General features: G+C 39.4%; 1 protein-coding gene across 1 annotated transcript in view; it reads left to right on the top strand.

Annotated features, from left to right (window-relative positions):
* The window catches only part of LOC144326264 (ras-related GTP-binding protein A-like), a 76392-nt gene that overhangs the window by 18702 nt on the left and 34360 nt on the right, over nucleotides 1-23330 (top strand). The window contains 3 exon segments of the mRNA XM_077922816.1: nucleotides 7297-7330; nucleotides 9280-9379; nucleotides 16145-16211. Coding sequence (XP_077778942.1) covers nucleotides 7304-7330; nucleotides 9280-9379; nucleotides 16145-16211 — 194 coding nt within the window. The 5' untranslated portion in view covers nucleotides 7297-7303.

Here is a 23330-nt window from a genome sequence, read left to right on the forward strand (position 1 = left end):
TTATTGGAGTCGAATTGTCTTTTAATCTATCTGTTTTATTGAATTTCTGATGTTGTACACTGCTCTGAGCCCACTTTGGTGAGGAGAGCAGCTTAAAAATCTAATAAATAATAAGAATTGTTGTTGTTGTTGTTGTTTAAAAAGGGCCAGGGCAAAGGCTGAAGCCCATTCTCCCCTTTCACTGTGGTACCAATCCAGATTTGGCCCCCGTGGTGCTTTTCCCACAAGGAGGTCACAACTGCTGCCCTGCTTCAAGTCCCTGTGGCAATCTTGTGTTTCGCAGTCTCGATTTGCCCATAAAACTGATGGCATACTTGCATACTTTTGCAACGCTAGAATATTGCTTTTCCTCAATTGCCTTATAACAGGACTAAGTGGTGGTTGCACCTGATTTTTAATGTGATGTCATATGCCTCAGAAACATCTGATAATTCCCATTCCCACAGGCCATGAGATATACTTAATCAGAAGAGATCCCCTTTCATCAACAATCCTTGCACTTGCTCTTGTCCCTTTTTGATTGTCTGCATTGGGAGGGTGCAGAGGACCCGCACTCACCCACCACAAGGGTGAGTGCGTAATGAGCCACTGTTTGAAATATCATGTGCATTCCATAGCTTTCCTGCAAAAGGAAGTCCTGCTCACCAACATTTTGGAGTTCCTTGAGAAGAGTTACAAGCACCTGCATGAGGGTGAGCTGTTAGACATGATATGCTTAGACTACCAAAGGGGTTTTTGATTAGAAACCTCACCAGACTACTGAGAGTAATCTTACCAGCAATGGGACCAAAGATTGGGCCCACTGGGGGATTACAAATTGGTCAAGCGACAGGAAGTTGGAACAAATGGACAGTTCTCTCAGTGAAAGAAAGTGAGCAGTTGGGTCCCACAAGGATCAGAACTGCTATTATTTCATTTATTCATGCATGATCTGGAATTAGTGCTGAGCAGTATAGTGGCTATGTTGGTAAACCAAATTCCGTGCTGGAGACTATTGAAAAAGGAACTGAAAATGAAATGGTCAGTATTGTAATGTCCCTGTACAGTTCTATAGTGTGGTCCCATTTGAAATACTGTGTAGAGTTTTGGCATAGCTGGGAAAAGTGCAGAAGAGGGTGTTCTCGTTCTGTGTGGGATGGTCGTTCTCTTCCATGGAGTGTGTGGCATAGGGAGGGATGCACAGTGATGGAGATGGCAGACACATTTCTTGCCAGTCTGATCAGCCAAATCAACCCTGGTGATTAACAGGGTGATAGATGTGGCAACCAGATTGCTCTTACATCTAGAATTGGGCAACCAAACGATTAAGGGGTAACAGTGCTTTTCCTTTGAGAAAAGGCTGAAGAGCTTGGAAATGTTCAGTCTATAAAAGGTGACTAAGTGGGGAGCAGACATGATAGAGGTTTAAAAATTTAAGAAGATAAAGTGGATAGAGAGAACTTTTCGTCCCTCTCCCATAATACAGTGGTACCTCGCAAGACGAATGCCTCGCAAGACGAAAAACTCGCAAGACGAAAGGGTTTTTGGTTTTTCGAGTTGCTTCGCAAGACGAAAACATCTTGCAAGTTTGTTTCCTTTTTCTTAAAAAAGTTAATACAGTTGCGACTTGACTTCGAGGAGCAACTCATAGCACACGCTGTGGTAGCCTTTTTTGAGGTTTTTGAAGACTTTGGTGATTTTTGGAGCTTTTCCAAAACTTTTCCGAAACCGTGCTTCGCAAGACGAAAAATTCGCAAGACGAAGAAACTCGCAGAACGAATTAATTTCGTCTTGCGAGGCACCACTGTACTGACCTCAGGGGCACCCAGTAAAAGGAAGTGCCACTTTACTCCATGAGAGATTAAACTGTGGAGTTAACTGCATGAAGATTTAATGATGGCCACAGGAAAAAAATAAAAATATTATTTGGACAAAAATTCTGGCCCACTGGTCTTATGCACCCCTTTAGAATTAACTTTGGGAAATTATTCCAATAAAAGAGACCACTCCAATATATAGAGCTTTCTTAGTGACATTATTGAGCAATTGCACAGAAAGGTAGAGACAGAGACACTGCATTAAAGCTGATCATTTAACATTTTCCTGTATAATTTTATATACGTTTGTGTCAAGAGAAAGGCGAAATGGATAGAACTAGCAGGATACACACAGGTGAAGGGAGAAGTGAGAAAGTCAGAGCTTGGGTTGGATATTAAAAAACTATAATTTAAACATTTACTTAACAGTCACAAAGATCAAATGTGCACAACTTTCTTTTGCAGAGGTCATCCTGCAATTAACTATCAGCCTCATGCAGCCTTCTCCTGTCTGTCCACATGCTCATCATATGGAGACCTGAAAGCATAATGCAGAGAATTATATGCTGAACTTACATTCTTCATTCCTCCTTTCATAACAACTTTTCCTAAACATTTGTCTTATCTTTTAGGAAGATATTTCCGGCTTTAGGTGCCACCATAACACTAATGTTTCAAAAACGATAACAACAGAGCATTATTGACAACTGGAAAAGGCACTTCAGGTGTGGTGTGGTGGTTATGAGTGGTGGACTCATAATCTGGTGAGCCGGGTTCGCTTCTCCGCTCCTCCACATGCAGCTGCTGGGTGACCTTGGGCTAGTCACAGTTCTCTCTGAAGTCTCTCAGCCCCACCCACCTCACAGGGTGTCTATTGTGGGGGAGGAAGGGAAAGAAGATTGTGAGATGCTTTGAGACTGCATGTGGAGGAGCGGGGAAGCGAACCCTGCTCCCCAGATTACGAGTCCACCGCTCTTAACCACTACACCACGCTGGCTCAAAAACTTAATAGATGCCAGCTATACATAACCTTTAGCTTAAAAAATAGCAACAATATCTATCTAATGGAACAGTGCAGTGTACTAGCTAGTGTCATAGAATCATAAACTCATAGAGCTGGAAGAGACCACAAGGGCCATCTAGTCCAACCCCCTGTCATCCTGGAACACACAAGCAAAGCACTCCTGACAGATGGCCAGCCAGCCTCCACTTAAAAACCTCCAAAGAAGGAGACTCCACCACTCTCCGAGGTGGCATATTCCACTGTCCAACAGCCCTTACTGTCAGAAAGTTCTTCTTAATGTTTAGGTGGAATCCCTTTTCCCATAGTTTGAATCCACTATTTTGCATCCTAGTCTCTAGAACAGCAGAAAACAAGCTTGCTCCCTCTTCAACATGACATCCCTTCAAATATTTAAACATGGTTATCATGTCACCCCTTAATCTTCTCTTCTCTAGACTAAACAAATCCAGCTACCTAAATCTCTCCTCATAGGGCTTGGATCCCAGACCTTTTACATTTTGGTCACCCTCCTCTGGACATGCTCCAGCTTGACAATAACCTCCTTCAACTGTGGTGCCCAGAACTGGACACAGTATTTCAGGTGTGGTCTGACCAACCAGAATAGTGTGGTGGCATTCCTTCACTTGATCCAGACACTATACTCCTATTGATGCAGCCCAGAATCACATTGGCGTTCTTAGCTGCCACATCACACTGTTGACTCATGTTCAGCTTGTGGTCGACTAAGACTTCCAGATCCCTTTCACAGGTACTGTTGTCAAGCCAAGTGTCCCCCACCTCTGCATTTCATTTTTTCTACCCAGGTGTAGTATCTTACATTTCTCCCTATTGAACTCCATATTGTTGGTTTTGGCCCAGCTCTCTAGGCTATTCAGGTCATTTTGAATTCTGACCCTGTCCTCTGGGGTATTAGCAATCCCTCCCAGTTTGGTGTTATCTGCAAATTTGATTAGCATGCCCTCTATTCCATCATCCAAATCATTTATAAAAATACTGAATAGCACCAGGCCCAGGACAGAACCTTGTGGAACCCCAATAGTCATTTCTTTCCAGGATGAAGATGAGCCACTGATGAGCACTCTTTGGGTTCGGCCTGTCAACCAATTACAAATCCACCTAACAGTAGCTTTGTCTAGCCCACATTTTACTAGCTTTTTTGCAATAATATCATGGGGGACCTTTTCAAAGGCCTTACTGAAGTCAAGGTAAGCTGGTACAAGGGAAAGCAGGATTGTAATTACCGTAAAAATTACTGATCACTTTGGATCAGCAGTCTCAACCTAACCCACTACGTGGAGAGAACCACGTGTTCCTTTGGAAGACAAGTGGAATACAGTGTGATATACTGACAGCTGCTTTAAAAGAAGTTACTGTAACTTAAAATCCAGTACATTGGTACCTCGGGTTAAGTACTTAATTCGTTCCGGAAGTCCGTTCTTAACCTGAAACGGTTCTTAACCTTAACTTTGAAAGATATACAGGAGATGAATAATGAAATGAATGGAAATTGCTGGAAATATCATAGACCTCAAGGGACCTTCTTCCATTTATGATGGATCTGTGAATAGACCAAAAAGTTTTGAAGGAAAGTTCATTTAGCAATGCAAAAAATGTAACCCCCCCCCCTAAATTTGCCTTGGACCCCCAAACTATGCTGTTGGGAATGACTCCTTCAGCTATTGTGAAATCTTCAGTGGAACTATTTAATTATATGACCACACCAGTCAGAGTGTGTTGGCTAACATATGGAAATCTGACATATGTCCTGAAATAGATGCATGGAAAGAGAAACTATCAGAATATGCAGTAATGGCAAAACTCGCCAATTTAGTAAATAATAGACCCATGGAGGAACATCAACAAAACTTGGAATCTTTGTAATTTGTATACAACTTAACAGAACTGTAACAAAATGAACATCTGTATGGATTTGTATAATAGACCTTAGGTTACAAAAATATTTTCTGTTTAAAAATAGAAGCTTTGTGTGTATATGATAAAGAAATATATAGTAGAAGAAATCTTTTCTGTCTGATCTAGACATGAAATCATATTTTTTAATAATTTTGCTTTAGATTTTCATAATCATATATGGTATTTCTCCAATAGCACACTACCTAGAATTGGAAATATTTAGTACATTAACCTTCGTTTAACTCTTGATAAATGTCAGCCTGCTGAGTTATTTTGTACCATTGTGATTCAATGTTATATTTGCACTCAGTACTTTGTAGGATTTGAATCTGCGAACTGTCATATTCCACAGGTTGGTATAATACAGCAAAATCCAAACATATAGTTTTCATCATCATGGCAGGGATGGTCATTTTCCATAGAATTCTTATTCATGGAGTTGGTTTTTATATCCTGCTTTTCTCTACTTGAAGGAGTCTCAAAGTGGCTAAAAATCTCCTTTCCCTTCCACCCCCACAACAGACACCTTGTGAGGTAGGTGGGGCTGAGAGAGTTCAGAGAGAAGTGTGACTGGCCCAAGGTCACCCAGCAGCTGCATGTGGAGGAGCGGGGAAGCGAACCCAGCTCACCAGATTAGAGTCCACCGCTCTTAACCACAACACCACAGAAACGTATCTCTTAAAACTCTGGAGCAAGCTGTTCAGTTCGGCCTCATAGTGATACTGATTTGTGGAGGGAAGGTTGGTGATGAGCAAGATCTGTTCCCATTTCCCAACACAGAGACCATAGAGCAGTTTCTCTTGGGGGCTGAACCTGCAGAGTGTTTCTGTTCAGAATTTCCGTGGCAGAATTTGGCTAAGTGCCTTTATAAACATTCAGCTTCTCAAATCGAACCCCATCATGAAACTTTCAGGTGTAGCTGTTGGAGGTGGAGGGCAGAGAAGGTGCTAGTCCTTACCTCCCTCCTCCCAGCCCCATGATCAGTTGCCCAATGGGCTGAATTTCAGGGCTTTTGCATGTAAAGGGCAAGCTTGTTCTTTACTTGTTTAGATCTTTAAACTTGGGAACAGATATTTGGCTCCATGACCACAATGACCAAAAGGGTCAGCTTCTAGAGGACTGGAAAGATCATGATTGTACTTTCCCTACCCTCAGCCCTAACTCTGTTGAGTATTTTTTTTGTTATGAGACTGAGCATTTGGGGCTTATGCTGCAGCATTCTTGTCTGGGGGCTTGATGGAAAAACAGAAAAGTGACCCTCACCTAACTCTCCAATGCCCTTCAACAAGAATGCTGTAGGAAATATTGCTAAGCCCAAAGGGAGGCAAGAATTTGCTTCAGCTCACCTTGTTAATGGCAGAGCAAAAGCTATGCGTGTGTCATTCTCAATCAGTCTACTTTCAGGACTGATTTTAGAACCCTCTTATATCAGGCCACATGGTCACTGGAGGTGGCCCCATCATGCAAACATGACTATCCACACAGGGACCATCTTTTTTCTTTTATTCTTATACAGTGGTACCTCAGGTTACATACACTTCAGGTTACATACGCTTCAGGTTACAGACTCCGCTAACCCAGAAATAATGCTTCAGGTTAAGAACTTTGCTTCAGGATGAGAACAGAAATTGTGCACTGGCGGCGCGGCGGCAGCAGGAGGCCCCATTAGCTAAAGTGGTGCTTCAGGTTAAGAACAGTTTCAGGTTAAGAATGGACCTCCAGAACGAATTAAGTATGTAACCAGAGGTACCACTGTATTATTATTATTATTAGGGATAGGGATAGGAGATAGGGATAGGGTTATCATCATCATCATCTTACGTCACTTGCTGAGGGACTGCTATTCTTGCCTCACCTTTTCCACACCAGGTGACTTCAATAATATTAATAATTTTACAGTGGTACCTCAGGTTACAGACGCTTCAGGTTACATAGTCCGCTAACCCAGAAATAGTACAGTGGTGCCTCGCAAGACTAAATTAATTCGTTCTGCGAGTTTTGTTGTCTTGCGATTTTTTTCGTTTTGCGAAGCACGGTGTCGGGAAAGTTTTGGAAAAGCTTCAAAAATCACCAAAGTCTTTAAAAACCTCAAAAAAGGCTACCACACCGCGTTCTATGAGTTGCCCCTCGAAGTCAAGTCGCAACTGTATTAACGGTGTTAAGAAAAAGGAAACAAACTTGCAAGACGTTTCCGTCTTGCGAAGCAAGCCCATAGGGAAAATCGTCTTGCGAAGCAGCTCAAAAAACAAAAAACCCTTTCATCTAGCGAGTTTTTTGTCTTGCGAGGCATTCGTCTTGCGAGGTACCACTGTACCTTGGGTTAAGAATTTTTCTTCAGGATGAGAACAGAAATCATGCTGTGGCAGCGGGAGGCCCCATTAACTAAAGTGGTACCTCAGGTTAAGAACAGTTTCAGGTTAAGTACGGACCTCCAGAACGAATAAAGTTCTTAACCCGAGGTACCACTGTAATAAAGTTGATAATGGGTGGGGTCATATTATATTATTAGTGTTATATTATATTGTTATATTATTATAAAATATATATTTTTTCCCCTTGCAGGCGTGTGATGCCAAACTCAGCCATGAAGAAGAAGGTGAGGGCTGTAGTTTCTCTCGGCCTGCTGCTTATACAGTTAAACCTCGAATCCCAAACGCCTCCGTTTTGGAATGTTTTGGCTCCCAAACCCCAAAAAAACCCCGTAAGGAAATGCTCTGGTTTTCGGAAGCCGGACGTCTGACAGGAAGGAAGGCTAAAAATCAATGTTTTTTTACAAGCAACAACAAAGAAATGAGATTTTTTTTATTTAAATCAGATTTTTTTTTAATTTAAATTGGGTTTTTAAAGTGAAATGCTTTTGGAGGAAAAAATATTTCTCAAGGTTTTCTCTTTTCAGTTACATTCTAGTGCAAAGGCTGTTCATCAGGGAATAAGGATTTGTTTAAAGATTTTCACGTGGGCTAAAACGCAGTTTTTAAAAAAGAAATAAATTAAGGGGCACTCTCATTTTGACTCCAGAAAACCACCAATTTATAGTTCAAATGGGGGGAAATAAATACAGGAAGGATTTGTTTAAAGTTTTTCATGTGTGTTAAAACTCAGTCTTAAGTGTTTTTTTATTTTTAAAAAATTGTTTAAGCGCATCAGTTAACAAACATGGATACATATGCAATCCTGTTTTTGTTTCGGCAAAATAAATTGTTTCAATTGCTATGAAGGAAATGATGTTTTTTCTCCTTCCAATCAAGTACAGCAAAAACACTTTGTCTAAATATAAGTAGTTGACTTATTAAATTTCACCATCATTTCATAGTTATCAGTCACCTTTGAGATAACTGTATATCAAATTCACCCTGGATATAACTATGAAAACTAGACTGAAAATATATTATTCCAAAAAGGAAACCTTCCTCCGGTTGTCAATATTAAGACGATGCCAACAAAAAAGGGATGTAAAAAAGGGATTTTATTATTCCAAAAATGAACATTAATTGTCTATATTCAGAGGATGCCCGCAAGAGCCTAGGACTTGCCAATCAGAAGGTTGGCGGTTCGAATCCCCGCGACGGGGTGAGCTCCCGTTGCTCGGTCCCTGCTCCTGCCAACCTAGCAGTTCGAAAGTGCGTCAAAGTGCAAGTAAATAAATAGGTACTTCTCTGGCGGGAAGGTCAATGGCGTTTCCGTGTGCTGCTCTGGTTCGCCAGAAGCGGCTTAGTCATGCTGGCCACATGACCCGGAAGCTGTACACTGGCTTCCTCGGCCAATAAAGCGAGATGAGCGGCGCAACCCCAGAGTCGGTCATGACTGGACCTAATGGTCAGGGGTCCCTTTACCTTTTTATTATTCCAAAAAGAAATGCTTCTTCTGGTTGTCAGTATTAGGAGGATGCCTACAAGCCTGAACCTTTCTGTAAAAAAATCCAACAAAAAACAGGATTTAAATCAAGTCTTACTGACTTGTGGTTTCAATCGTGATTTAAATCGTGACGCTATAATGTTCTCGTTTTAGTGAAATAAATTGTTTCGTTAGGAAGGAAATGATTCATTTTCTCCTTCCAATCAAGGACAGCAGAAAAGTGGTCCAAATAGAAGCTGTTAACTGATGAAACCTCACCAGAATTTCAGAGGATGCCAGCAAGGGTGAAGCTTTCTGTAAAAAAAAAAAAGTGTTTAAATCAAGTCTTACTGATGAGTGATTTAAAAGTTGTGATTTAAAACGATTTGATTTAAATCAAATCTACCCTCAATAATAAATAATTTTGTTATTTATAAACCACCCATCTGGCTGGGTTTCCCCAGCCACTCTGGGCGCCTCCCAACAGAATAATAATAATAGTAATAATAGTAATAACCCTATCCTTAATCCCTAACCCTAATAATAATAACAACAACCCTATCCCTAATCCCTATCAATAACAACAACAACCCTATCCCTAATCCTTATCCCTAATAATAATAATAACCATATCCCTAACTCCTGTCCCTCTCTCTCTAAACTCTAACAACAACAACAACAATAGTCTTATTATTTATTCTTCCTCCCCAGGTTCTCCTGATGGGCAAGAGCGGCTCCGGAAAGACCAGCATGAGGTCCATCATCTTTGCCAACTACATCGCCCGCGACACCCGCCGACTGGGCGCCACAAGTAAGACGAAGGGTGCTGGGTAGAGATGGGGGGTGGGGTGGGAAATGGGCGGGGCGGAACCAGGTTTTATTACAATTTTCCCCAAAATTCATTCGATTTAATTCGATTTCAAGTGAATTAAATTTCATTCAAATTCATTCAATTTAATAGCACAAATTCATTCGATTTCATTCAAGTTAATTCAATTTCTTGTTATTGTTATTACTATTACTACTACTACTACTACTACTAAGAACCTTGCAACCTTCGCTGTCGCTTGCTCATCTCGGTCTGTCAAGAGAAACTATTATTATTATTATTATTATTATGAAAAGAACTCTACTAAGATGGCGCCGAGGTAAGACGCTCTTATCGGAGCTCAAAGAAATCTTTTAACTGAATGCCCTTGTTGCTGGCTCTCCTCCTTCTTTTGGATTTTATTTCCTTTCACTACTTCGCTGTGCTTTTGAACATCTTATCTTATCCTCCTCGGTGCCGGGACTTAATGAAGTTAATGAAGTTTTAACGAAGGCTCTCAGACATTCCCTCCCGGGCATTAAGGCACTCCCTCCCAGTTTCTCGTTGACTCCTCGTGACAAACTTATTCCAAGGATCTTTAAGGACTTCTAATGGGCTTTTAACCCTAAAAACTACAAATTCATAAAACCACAAATTTCTCCCACCACCTCTAACTTCGTGGACCCCCAAACATCTCAGTTGTTTTAACAAACTGAGAAGAGGGGGGGGGGGGATACTTCAAAGGAGTGCTCCAATTGGACCCAGTTTTTAAACTCCTCGCAGCAGCCCAGCCAGGACTGAATGAGATTGCGACCTGAGAACTTTAGCACTCTATCACTCTATTTAGAAGTCTGATCTCATTGATTTAAGAAGAATCTAGCAATGAGAAGAGCCAAAAGACTCAGGTGTTCTGATACAGAAACTGACGCAGAGCCCTCTGGTTTCAAACAGAGTAGTTTAGATAATTACCTGCTACCTCAAAAACAGCACATATCTCCTCCCAAAACCTTCCTCAACTCTTTACATGGAAAGACAGTTGAAGAGATATCCCTAGGAATAAATGAGGACAAGGCTACTACTCCCATAATCGAGGCACAAGCACTAATTGATAGAAAGGTGGAGCTGCTGGAGGAATGCTGCCTATTGACTGCTCAAACAGTTCAAAAAATCTTTGAACAATTACAAAACATCTCCAAGAAGCTGGATAACCCAGATGAAAGGAGGCAACTTACTCCCTTTTTGCCATCCTTAACAAGCCCTGGAGATAAACAGAACAAATACAAATTTATACCTCTAAACCAGCCAAAAACCAGAGGAAGCCCCCCTCACTCAGTCAATCTGATACTGAGGCCATGTGAGATCGTTCTCCACATTTTTCCATATAGAGGGCCCCTACCTTACTGGGAGTCATCCTTCTGGGCCAGACATCATCTAAATCTGCTCCTAGGCCTTGAGGGTGGAAGCATCGACTTAAAAGCAGTCAAGAGGCTCACTAACGATGGATACTCCAAAAAAGTACTACTAAGATTTGGTAGTCATAGAATTCCAACCAAAATCTTAAGGGAAAAGGCTCATTTAGCCCAGAAAGGAATTATTCCGCGTCGACACTTTGAAGATATATCACTCAGACCATTGATTGCATCTAAAAGACAGAACAAGATGAACAAGGCCATTCCACCAGAAGCCGACATCTGCCCTACTCCCGTGGAAGAACCCAGTAGATGGGAGAAACCGCAGCCAGCTACCCGGGAAATCACGCAAGAAAAATCCAAGCTCCCAAACCATGTGACTGTAGCATCAAATAACAGCCTCGCCCTTGACACAATAGACTGGACAGTCCCAGAAGAAGAAGATCTGCTGAGTAACTTTACCAAGCTACCAGATAAAGAACAAATAAACATACTCAGTAAATTGACGAAACTACAGGCCAGATTGACCGAAATTCACCAACAAGGTCAACAAAATGCAGTAGAAACAATACACAATCAAACTTTACACTTACCAGCCTTCTCCCCAAAATGCATAGTCAAAAAGAGAGCTACTAATGGAACTTTCAAATGTATAGATGCAGAGCTTCAAATCCAGCCTCCTTTAGAATATGAAATGGCAAGGAAAAACTCCAGCAATGAGACCACAAATTCCTGGCTGAGATATCAAATACTAGCTCCAAACGAAATAGGTACCCCTTATTTAAGTACTACAAAGGACTCTAACATTGCTGAACAAAAGATGACCTCCAACAGACCTGACACACTGAGCTCAACACCAAATGAGGCCAAAGAAATGGAAGTAGAGACTGAAAACAGTCCTACTGTCCATAACAGTCCACCAACCACAGAAATTTCTCAGGAACAAGGAACAGCTAAGGAAGAAAATCAAGAAAGGGAGGAAATTTTAATTTCCCGCACTTTAAAAAAGAGTCTAAAAGATCCACCATTATGTTCCCCACCGAAAGCAGCGACAAATGGCTGTATCTGCACAAGACAAAATCCCTCGCTGGACTCAATAACAGAACTAGAATGACTAAATGCTGTCAACCAGCCACCAACTCAAAAACGGATCCTACGCTTGCTGTCCTGGAATATTGCAGGGTGGGGAAACAAAGACGGAGACCCAGACCTAATGAACTTCTTTAAAGATTTTGAATTAATACTTCTACAAGAAACATGGTCAACTAGAGATATTAAAATCAATGGATTCACCTCCTATACGAAACCCGCACTGAAAACAAACACGAAGGGCCGGCCGAAAGCAGGGTTCTGTTGTATGATCAAAGACAACTTAGGGTTTGAAATCAAGCAGCTAGAAAAATGCTTACCACTTGCACAAGCTCTACTTTTAACCCAAAAAGACGATACTTTGCTACTTGTAAATGTCTATCTCCCCCCAACTAAAAACAACAGCAGCAGTGAAAATTGGTCACAACTAACCTTTTATATAGAAAATTTGACCGATAAATACCCAAACGCCTCACTGATAATAGCAGGTGATTTTAATGCCAGAGTGGGAACCAACAATGAACAACTATGTAGCAAACTAAATTGGAATACTGATAATGATATCGCACATGCCCTGAAAATAGGACGATTCTCCAGAGATAGGGTTGTAAACAACGAAGGCCTACGCCTACTTGAATTATGTAACAACTTTAATTTGCAGATTGTGAACGGTTCAACAAAAGGCGACAGAAGCGGGGAGTTTACATACTTCTCCCCCCGAGGATGCAGTGTCATCGACTATATTCTTGTCCCTTATAATATTATAAATTCGATCATGGACCTCAAAATTGGAACGCGTACTGAAAGCGACCATCAGCCATTATCGTTGTCTATTAACTTAAAGGTCGAAACCAAAATAACCAAGTACAATATCATAGAACCTTCTCAATACAAGCAAATGACCCAATTAAAATGGTCCCAGGAAATGAGTGCAGCAGTGGGGCAAAAACTTACAGCCAACCTGAGAAAACAAATATTATCCAACTTAAAGACCACTAATTCCCACAGTGATATTCCGAAAATTTATAATGAAATCTTCCAAATGTTCGTAGAGCTTAGTACTCCACCTAAAGTTTGGGTACTTAAACATAGCGCTAGCCCTTGGTTTGATGATGAATGTTTCCAGCTAAAAAGAAAACTGCGCCAAATATTTAAAAATAATCGCACTAAACTAGAGCCCTCTTATCTTGATGAAAAAAGAAAATATCACTACATTCTGGCCGAAAAGAAACAGAAATATGCAACCCAAAAATGGCTACAATTATTCGACTCAATTCAGAGTAAAAACAACAAAGCGTTCTGGAACCTAGTGTACGGAGGATTGAAAGCCGAAAATCAACTAACTCTACCACCAATTGCAGAATCCAAATGGTCCCAATACTTTACATCTGTATTTAACAATCTACACAGTGAACCTAAAGGAAATGAGACCACTAAAAATAAAATCAATAAACTCCAGGAGTGGCCAAGGGTAGAAGAAGAGGAAATTAGAGAGATAGTTAAAAATTTCAAATCGGGGAAATCTCCTGGGCCAGACGGTCTACCAATAGAATTATTCAAGACCTATATAGATTGGTGGGCAGAACCCTTAGCTCAATTGTTTACTCTCATAGATAAACATGGGATCATACCTGAGATATGGCTAAGATCAATAATTATCCCAATCTTTAAAAATGGCGACCCAAAAGAACCAAGGAATTATAGACCGATAAGCCTACTATCAGTGATAGGGAAAATCTACGCTAAGCACCTCTTATCTAAACTCCTTACCTGGATGAAAAACCTAAATTTACCAGGGAAAGAACAAATAGGTTTCTCCAAAGGTTGCTCTACATTAGACCACTGCCTTATACTTATGCATTTGGTTGAAAAATACAGATCCCAAAGGCAATCTAAGATATATGCTGCTTTTGTGGACTTTCGTGGTGCATTCGACTCAATTGACCGCCCAAAGCTGTGGAGGAAACTCGCAGAATTAAAAATTGATCAGCGTTTATTGATTCTAATACAAAATCTATACTCTTCCAATACCTGTCAAGTCAAACTTAACACCAAAGGTCACCTTTCATCAGACATCCCAAACTCGAAAGGGGTAAAACAAGGGTGTATTCTTGCCCCCTTTCTATTTAATTTATTTTTATCAGACTTGCCAGATCACCTTCAAAAAATAGAATCACATGCCCCTAAACTTAATCAGAAACCAGTCCCTCTCTTATTATACGCAGACGATGCTGTCCTACTATCATTAACGAGCTTGGGTCTGAAACGTCTTATATCTTCTCTGATCCTTTACTGTGAATGTAACAAACTCTCTATAAATTATGAGAAGACAAAAATTTTGGTCTTCTCGAATGGTTGGAAATTAGAGAAATGGAAAATAAGAGGGCAAGAAATCCAACAAGTGAAAATCTATAGGTATCTGGGAATCTTATTCCAGAGCAATTTAGGGTGGGCAAATCATCGCACAAATGCCATAAAACAGGCAAAGTGCACCTCATCAGCAGTTGCCCGTTTTTATTATCAGAAAGGTAATCAATTTATTCCTGCGGCCAATCAGATATTTCAAACAAAAGTGCAATCCCAGATATTCTATGGAATCCCGCTATGGGTCCAAGCATATAACAGTGATTTAAAAAAGATTCACTCCAGCTTTTTGAGGCGTATTCTTGGACTCCCAGCTGTGATCAAATATGAAACAATGTGTGCAGAAATAGGCATACACACAATGGAATATTGGGCCTGGTCCACCTCAATAAAGTACTGGTTACGCTGCCATTTTCGCTGCCCTCCATCAAGTCTGCTCGCTGATTTGCTCAAAGACTCCTATAAATCAAGATGGTATCAGTACCTCAAAAAAAAGATTGAATCTTTAGGCATCGAGCTGGAGCCCCTGTACAATTCTAATGAGCAATACATTTTCCATAATATCCTAACTAGACTAAAGGATGTCGAGAGACAAAATATTATGGCAGCTGTAAACAAAATTTGCTCCCCCATATTCTATGATTTAAATATCTTAGATAGCAGAGCCAATTATGTCACTAAATTAATAATCCCAGCCCAACGTAGGGCTTTTATGCTGGCCCGTTTGAATGTTTTTCCCTCAGCATTTGTCAGGGGAAGATATCAAAACATTCCCAGAAACAAGAGATTCTGCAGATGTTCTATGAATGTCCCGGACACTGTAGAGCATATTCTCTTTCACTGCCCATTGTACAGTACGCTCCGTCAACGCGTGCTGTCCCCTCTTTTGGGTGGTCTGGAACCCCAGCAAGGTGAATGTGTGGGATTCTGCCTATCCGACGTTGACCAAAGGGTAACGGCGGGGGTAGCCGAGTTTTTGGTAGCAGTCCTCCAAGGAGCAGGTTAACAAGGAAAACCACTGATTTTATATGTATATATATAAATATGTATGTAGCCAACTGCTGCCTTTCTGTATATATTTTAAGGCTTTTATATGCTATTTTCTCTTTTATGGTTTTATTTGCATAATGCCTAATAAAGGTTTGATAAGTAAGTATTATGAAAAGAACTGTGCCAGAATAAGGACGAGCTTTTTCTTCTTTTTCATTTCGTTCTTATTATTCAAGTTCATTCTTCTGCGTCTTCTGGTGCTGATGTTCTTGGCCAAATGATAATGAAAATAACAATTATGTTAGGAATAATAATCTCATTTTCTTCTTCTTTTTCTCTTCTTCCCTCCTCAGCTCATTCTTATTACTGTATTCAAGCTCATTCTTCTTCTGGTGCTGCTGTTCTTGGGCAAATGGTGATGATGATGATGATAATGCTAATGGTAATGGTAATAATAGGAATAGGAATAATAATCTCGTCTTCTTCTTTTTCAGCTCATTCTTATTCAAGCTCATTCTCATTCATTCTGTTCCAGATGATGATGAAAATAACGATAATAATAGGAATAATAATCTCTTCTTCCTCTTCCTCTTTTTTCCAGCTCGTTCTTCTTCAAGCTCATTCTTTTTCTTCTGCTGCTGTCCTCTGCCAAATGATGATAATAATGATGATAATAAAAGGAATAATAATCTCATTTTCTTCTCCATCTTCAGCTCATTCTTATTGTTCAAGCTCATTCTTCTTCTGATGCTGCTGTTCTTGGCCAAATGATGATGAAAATAATGATAATAATAATAGGAATAATAATCTATTCTTCTTCTTCAACTTGTTCTTCTTATTCAAGCTCATTCTTCTTCTGGTGTTGCTGATAATAATAATAATAATCATCATCATCATCTCATTTTCCCCCTTGCAGTCGATGTGGAGCACTCACACGTCCGCTTCCTGGGCAACCTGGTCCTCAACCTCTGGGATTGCGGCGGGTAAGTACCTCTTGCCCCCCCTCGCCAAGTCAAAAGGTACCCCCAGCGGTCATCCAGTCTGACCCGCCGCCAGGCAGGAATCTTGGCACAAGCAGCCAGGACAGACAGCCGCCCAGCCTCCACTTGAAATCCAGTCAATGGAAATTGCCATTTAAACCCCTCGTCCAGTTCGAATCCCAATTTAAATCAGCCAGACTTCCCTAAACAAGGCTGCCTTCAGATGTCTGGAGAAACCCAGCCGGATGGGCGGGATATAAATAAAATTATTATTAATATTATTATTTAAATCAAATTTATTTAAATCACGATCTAGATCACTAGTCAGTAAGGAATTAAATCCTGTTTTACCGAAAGGTTCAACCTTGCTGGCTTCCTCTTAATATGGACAAGCAGAGGGAAGTTTCCTTTTTGGAAGAATAAAATCCCGGGTTTGTTTTTTTACAAGAAGACAGCCTTGCTGGCCTCCTCTGACTATCGACAAGCAGAGAAACGTTTTCTTTCTGGAGTCCTCAATTTCCAGTGTAGTTTTTACACTGATATCCTGGGTGGATTTGATTTAAATCTCCATTTCAATTCACCATTTAAATCCTTGTTCTTTATGACTTGATTTAAATCCAATTGAAATGTTCTGCCTTGCTGACACCCTGGCACCCTCTGAATAGGGACAATACTTTTTGTGGTGTTTTTTTTTAAATAAATTTTTATTAGATTTTCCCACCATAATAACACAAACCACAAAGCAGATTAATACACAAAAACAGAAAAGGAAAAAGAGAAGAAGAGAGAGAGAGAAAAAGAGAGAGAGAGAGAAATAGAGAGAGAGAGAGAGAGAGAAAGAAGAAGAAAAAAAGAAAAAAAGGGAGGGGGGAAAAGGGGGGAACAATAAACAAATAGACAATAGTAACAAACTTAATTCTTCACAAATCCAACTTTTTAAACATCTTGATTGACTTCCTCAAATCCCTCCCTTCTGAGTTTCCTTGTAATTTAAAAGTAACAGCTTTCCAATATTATTATTAAACTAAAACAATTTCCAATTATAGTAATCTTATTCACTTTTCTTGACATTCTGAATCCCATTTATTTAATTATAACTTAATTTGTCCTAGGCCTATTTGTTTCTTTCAAGTAATTTCTAATTTTTTATATTACAATATTTGTTCAAATAGTCATTGAATTTCCTCCAGTCCTCTTGAAGCTCCTCTACTTTCTGGTCGCGGATTCTTCCAGTCAGGTCAGCTAGCTCCGAAAAGTCCATCATCTTCATCTGCCAATCTTCCACTGTTGGTAGTTCTTGTGTTTTCCATTTTTTAGCAAGTAATATTTGAGCGGCCGTTGTGGCATACAAAAATAATTTAACATCTTTCTTGGGTAATTCTACACCTGTTATTCCAAGGAGAAAGGCCTCTAGTTTCTTAATAAATGTATATTTCAACATTTTTTTCAGTTCATTATAAATCTTCTCCCAGAAGTCTTTCACCTTGGGACAAGTCCACCACATATGGAAAAAAGTACCTTCTTTTTCTTTACATTTCCAACAAAGATTATCACTTTTGTGATAAATCTTTGCTAATTTTACAGGGGTCAAGTACCATCTATACATCATCTTCATAATGTTTTCCTTTAACATCGTACATGCAGTGAACTTAACCCCTTTCCTCCATAGCCTCTCCCAGTCCTCCATCATTATATTATGTCACACATCCATTGCCCAATCAATCATGACCGATTTAACTTGTTCATCCTTTGTATGCCACTCCAACAACAAACTGTACATTTTAGACATATTCTGATCATTAGTATCTAACAATTCCGTTTCCAATTTGGTTTTTTCTGTTGCAAAACCATTTCTCTTATCCATCTTATATAATTCGTTAATTTGATAATATTGCAACCAATTCACTTTATCTTTAATTTGTTCAAATGGTTTTAATTTAAAACCTTCCTGATTCTCTAACAACAAATCTGAATACCTCAACCATTTGTTTTCCATATTTAACTTTTTGTGAGCCTGTGCTTCCATTGGTGAAATCCATTTTGGTGTTTTTCTTACTAAGAGATCTTTGTATCTCGTCCATACATTGTATAATGCCTTTCTAATTACATGGTTCTTAAAACCCCTGTGGGCCTTTACCTTGTCATACCATAGATATGCATGCCATCCAAATTGATTATCCAGTCCCTCCAAGTCTAACACATCATCATTCTCTAATTGAATCCAATCCTTGATCCAGCAGAAGGCAGCAGCTTCAAAGTATATCTTCAAATCTGGTAGGGGAAAGCCCCCTCTTTCTTTTATATCTGTAAGTAATTTATATTTAATTCTAGGTTTTTTACCCTGCCAGATAAATTTAGACAATACCTTCTGCCATTCTTTAAAACGTTTGACATTATCAATGATTGGTAAAACTTGAAATAAGAACAACATCTTCGGCAATACATTCATCTTAACCACCGATATTCGGCCCATCAATGAGAGTTTTAGATTTGACCATATCTCAAGATCTCTCTTAATTTCATTCCATAATTTTTCATAGTTATCTTTGTAAAGATTCAAGTTCTTTACCGATAAATTCACACCCAAATACTTAACTTTTTTCACCGAAACAAGGCCTGTCCTTTCAAAAAGGTTTTTTCTTTCCTCATTATCTAAGTTTTTTTTCTAAAACGTTGGTTTTGCTCTTGTTTAATTTAAATCCTGCTACCTGCCCAAACTCTTGAATCAGCTCCAGTGCTTTCACTGCACTGGTTTCTGGATCTTGTAAAGTTAAAACCAAATCATCAGCAAAGGCTTTTAATTTATATTGCTTGGATCCTACTACCATGCCTTTAACCTCCTCCTCTTTCCTCAACATGTTTAACAAAACCTCCAGAACAGAAATAAATAGCAGAGGGGAAAGCGGGCACCCTTGCCTGGTTCCTTTCTCAATTCTGATTTCCTATGAGACCACATTATTAACTATGATTTTTGCTTTTTGTTCAAAATAGATCGCATTAATACCATTTAAAAATTCCTGGCCAACCTCAATTCTTTCTAGGTTTTTCATCATAAATAACCAAGAAACATTATCAAAGGCCTTTTCAGCATCAATAAACATTAACATTGCTTTACAATTTCTTTTCGCTTCCAACCTTTCTATTATATCAATTATATTTCTTATGTTATCTTTCATATGTCTCCCAGGCAGAAATCCTGCCTGGTCCTTATGTATATAATTTGATAGAACCTTTTTTAATCTATTGGCCAAAATGTTTGCGAAGATTTTATAATCCACATTAAGTAATGAGATTGGTCTATAATTTTTTACATCGGATCTATCTTGATCTGTTTTTGGAATCAGAGTGATAAATGCATCTTTCCAGGTTTCGGGAGCTTTGTCCCCTCTTAGAATCTTATTACACACATCTGCCAACGGTTGAATTAGCCAATCTTTCAATATTTTATAATATTTTGCAGAAAGACCATCCGGTTCCGGGGCTTTGCCTGACTGCATCTTATTTATTGCCATCTCTCTTTTTTTTTTTTTAATATTTTTATTGTATTTTTTCAGACATAGACAGAAGAAAGAAGAAAAAAGAAAAAAAAAGACAAAAAGAAGATAAAAAGAATCATAACCCTTCAACAACTTATTTCAACTTTCTATCGAACTTCCCCGCATCTCCCGCACAATGCATTCTTAACAATAAATTTATCAGCAAGTTATAACCTTGTTTCATGTGTTTCTTTTGTACTTTCAATTGCAGTTTAAGTTTAAATCCCTTATTGCCCATTTACTCTGAAAACAAAACATATTATCGTTTTTAACATTTAAACTTTGATTCTTTCAATAATGTTATCCAATTTCATAAATGTTACACACTCATTGCTGGGGCTAGCATTTCAAATTATGCGTCATTTTATAGTTCATATAACTTATAAAATTTTTGCAGATAGTTCTTAAATTTTTTCCAGTCCTCCTCCATTGCTTCTTCTCCCAGGTCTCGGATTCTGGCAGTCATTTCGGCCAACTCCATGTAGTCAATCAGTTGCGTTTGCCACTCTTCCAGTGTGGGCAAATCTTGAGTCTTCCAATATTTGGCGATCAGAATTCTTGCTGCCGTGGTGGCATACATAAAAAACGTTCTATCCTTCTTTAACACCCTTTGGCCGACAATACCCAAGAGGAAGGCCTCCGGTTTTTTAGGGAAGGTGTACTTAAACACCTTTTTTAACTCGTTGTAGATCATTTCCCAGAAGGCCTTCACTCTTGGGCAAGTCCACCAAAGGTGAAAAAATGTTCCTTCAGCCTCCTTGCACTTCCAACATTTATTATCAGACAAATGGTATATCTTAGCAAGCTTGACTGGGGTCATGTACCACCTGTATATCATTTTCATGATGTTTTCTTTCAAGGCATTACATGCCGTAAACTTCATACCGGTGGTCCATAACCTTTCCCAGTCTTCAAACATGATATTGTAACCAATGTCTTGAGCCCACTTTGTCATGGCTGATTTAACTGTCTCATCCTGTGTATTCCATTTAAGCAGCAAGTTATACATTCTCGATAATACCTTGGTCTTTGGTTCTAACAGCTCTGTCTCAAGTTTCGATTTTTCCACCTGGAATCCTGTTTTTTTGTCTAACTTAACAACCTCGTTAATTTGGGCATAGTGAAACCAATCTTGCACCTTATCTTTTAAGTTTTCAAAGCTCCGCAACCTCCAATTGTCACCAATTTTTTCTATTAGTTCCCAATATTTCGGCCAACCGGCCTCCATATTGGGTTTTTTCCACGCCTTGGCCTCCACTGGTGATAACCACCTCGGAGTCTTACTTTCAAGTAAGTCTTTGTATTTCATCCAGACCATAAAGATTGCTTTCCTGACAATATGGTTTTTGAACATTCCATGTGTTTTTGCCTTGCCGTACCACAGATACGCATGCCATCCTAACGAATTGTTAAAACCTTCCAGGTCTAGGACATCTGTATTCTCTAATAAGATCCAATCTTTCAACCAGCAGAAGGCTGCCGCCTCGTAGTATAACCTTAAGTCCGGCAGGGCAAACCCCCCTCTTTCTTTTGCATCAGTTAGTATTTTAAACTTTATTCGGGGCTTTTTGCCCTGCCAGACAAACTTTGATATATCCCTCTGCCACTTTCCAAAACATTCCACTCTGTCCACGACCTGCAAGGTTTGAAATAAGAACAACATTTTTGGCAAGACATTCATCTTAACAGCAGCAATTCGGCCCAGCAAGGAAAGCTTCAGTCTCGACCAAGTTTCCAAATCTTTCTTAACTTCTGACCAGCATTTCTCATAATTGTCCTTAAACAAATTCAAATTTTTAGGCGTCAAGTTTACCCCCAGGTATTTCACTTTCTTAACCACAGTTAACTCTGTTTCCTTCTGAAACCCCTCTATTTCTGAAGGCGTCAAGTTTTTCCCCAAAACTTTAGTTTTTTGTTTGTTCAACTTAAATCCTGCCACCCGACCAAATTCTTGTATCAATTCCAGAACTCTTTTTGTACTAGATTCTGGCTCCTGTAGTGTTATTACTAAGTCATCTGCGAATGCTTTCAATTTATATTGTTTCACTCCAACCGTAATCCCCTGTATTTGCCGGTCCCTCCTAATCATGTTCAGCAAAACCTCCAGGACTGATATAAATAATAGTGGGGATAGGGGGCACCCCTGGCGTGTTCCTTTTTCAATATGGAACTCCTCTGTCACCACATTGTTCACTATCAACTTAGCTTTTTGTTCTGAATAAATTGCTTCTATGCCATTTTCAAACCCCCGTCCCACTCCCATCCCTTCCAAGTTTTTCTTCATAAATTTCCAAGAAATGTTGTCAAAGGCCTTCTCAGCATCAATAAAAATTAACACTGCTTTAGTGTTAATATTTGTTTGTAAAAGTTCCAGAATATCGATAATATTCCTAGTATTGTCAAACAAATGCCTACCAGGAAGAAAGCCTGCTTGGTCCTTATGAATTACTTCATTTAAAACCTTTTTCAATCTACTTGCCAAAATGTCTGCAAATATTTTGTAATCCACATTTAGGAGTGAGATGGGACGGTAGTTCCTAAGTTGATTCTTTTCAGTTTCCACTTTGGGTATCAATGTGATGAAAGCTTCTTTCCACGTTTCCGGTGCCCTTCCTCCCCCCATAATCTGATTGCAAACCTCCATTAATGGAAGAATCAAGTAGTCTTTTAGTATCTTATAGTACTTGGAGGTGAGCCCATCTGGGCCTGGAGATTTGCCCAACTGCATATTCTGAATGGCATCCTCAATTTCCTGTTGTGTTATTTTACAGTTCAAGATTGATCTCTTCTCCTGAGATAGTTCTGGTAAGCCGTTGAGTTTCAAAAATCGTTCCATCTCATACACTTCCTCAGGCCCTTGTGTGTACAACTTTTTGAAGTATTTCTGGAAACACTTTCTAATTTCACCTGGTTTCTGGATATTTTCCCCTTCCACCTCTAGATTGGTAACGTAGTTAAATTTCTGTCTTTTTTTCAACTGCCATGCCAGCAGTTTTCCACATTTATTTGCTGACTCAAAGGATCTTTGTCTCATTTGTTTAATTTTCCATTCCACTTCTTGGTTTATCAATTTCAAATATTGTGTCTGATAGAATTTGATTTCTCGCAAGATCTCTTTGGATTTTGGTTTAGATCTCAATCTTTTCTCTCCATCTCTTATCTTCTCTAATATTTTATCCTTTTTCCCATTCCAGAGTTTTTTCTTAATTGTGTTTTGTTGTATCAGAAACCCCCTCATTACAGCTTTACTAGCGTCCCAGATTGTTCTTTTTTCCACTGAAGTGTTCAGGTTGATTTCAAAATAGTCCTTTAATGTTTTTTGGGCCTTCTTTACAATCTCTTGATCTCTAAAGAGGGTGTCATTCATTTTCCATCTGAAGGATCCGGCTGGAGTAAGTCTCAATTCCATTTTCAGGGCGTTATGGTCGGAGCAAGTCTTTGGGCAGATTTCCACTCTTATAGTCTTCGGTGCCAGCCCTCTAGTTGTCCAGATTTGGTCGATTCTCGTCCATGATGAGTGGGCCTCAGAAAAGAAAGTTCCCTCTCTACCTAGGGGGTTCCTTGTCCGCCAAATGTCAATCAAATC

The sequence above is a fragment of the Podarcis muralis genome, chromosome W (genome assembly GCF_964188315.1).
Source record: "Podarcis muralis chromosome W, rPodMur119.hap1.1, whole genome shotgun sequence".
Taxonomy (NCBI): Eukaryota; Metazoa; Chordata; class Lepidosauria; order Squamata; family Lacertidae; genus Podarcis; species Podarcis muralis.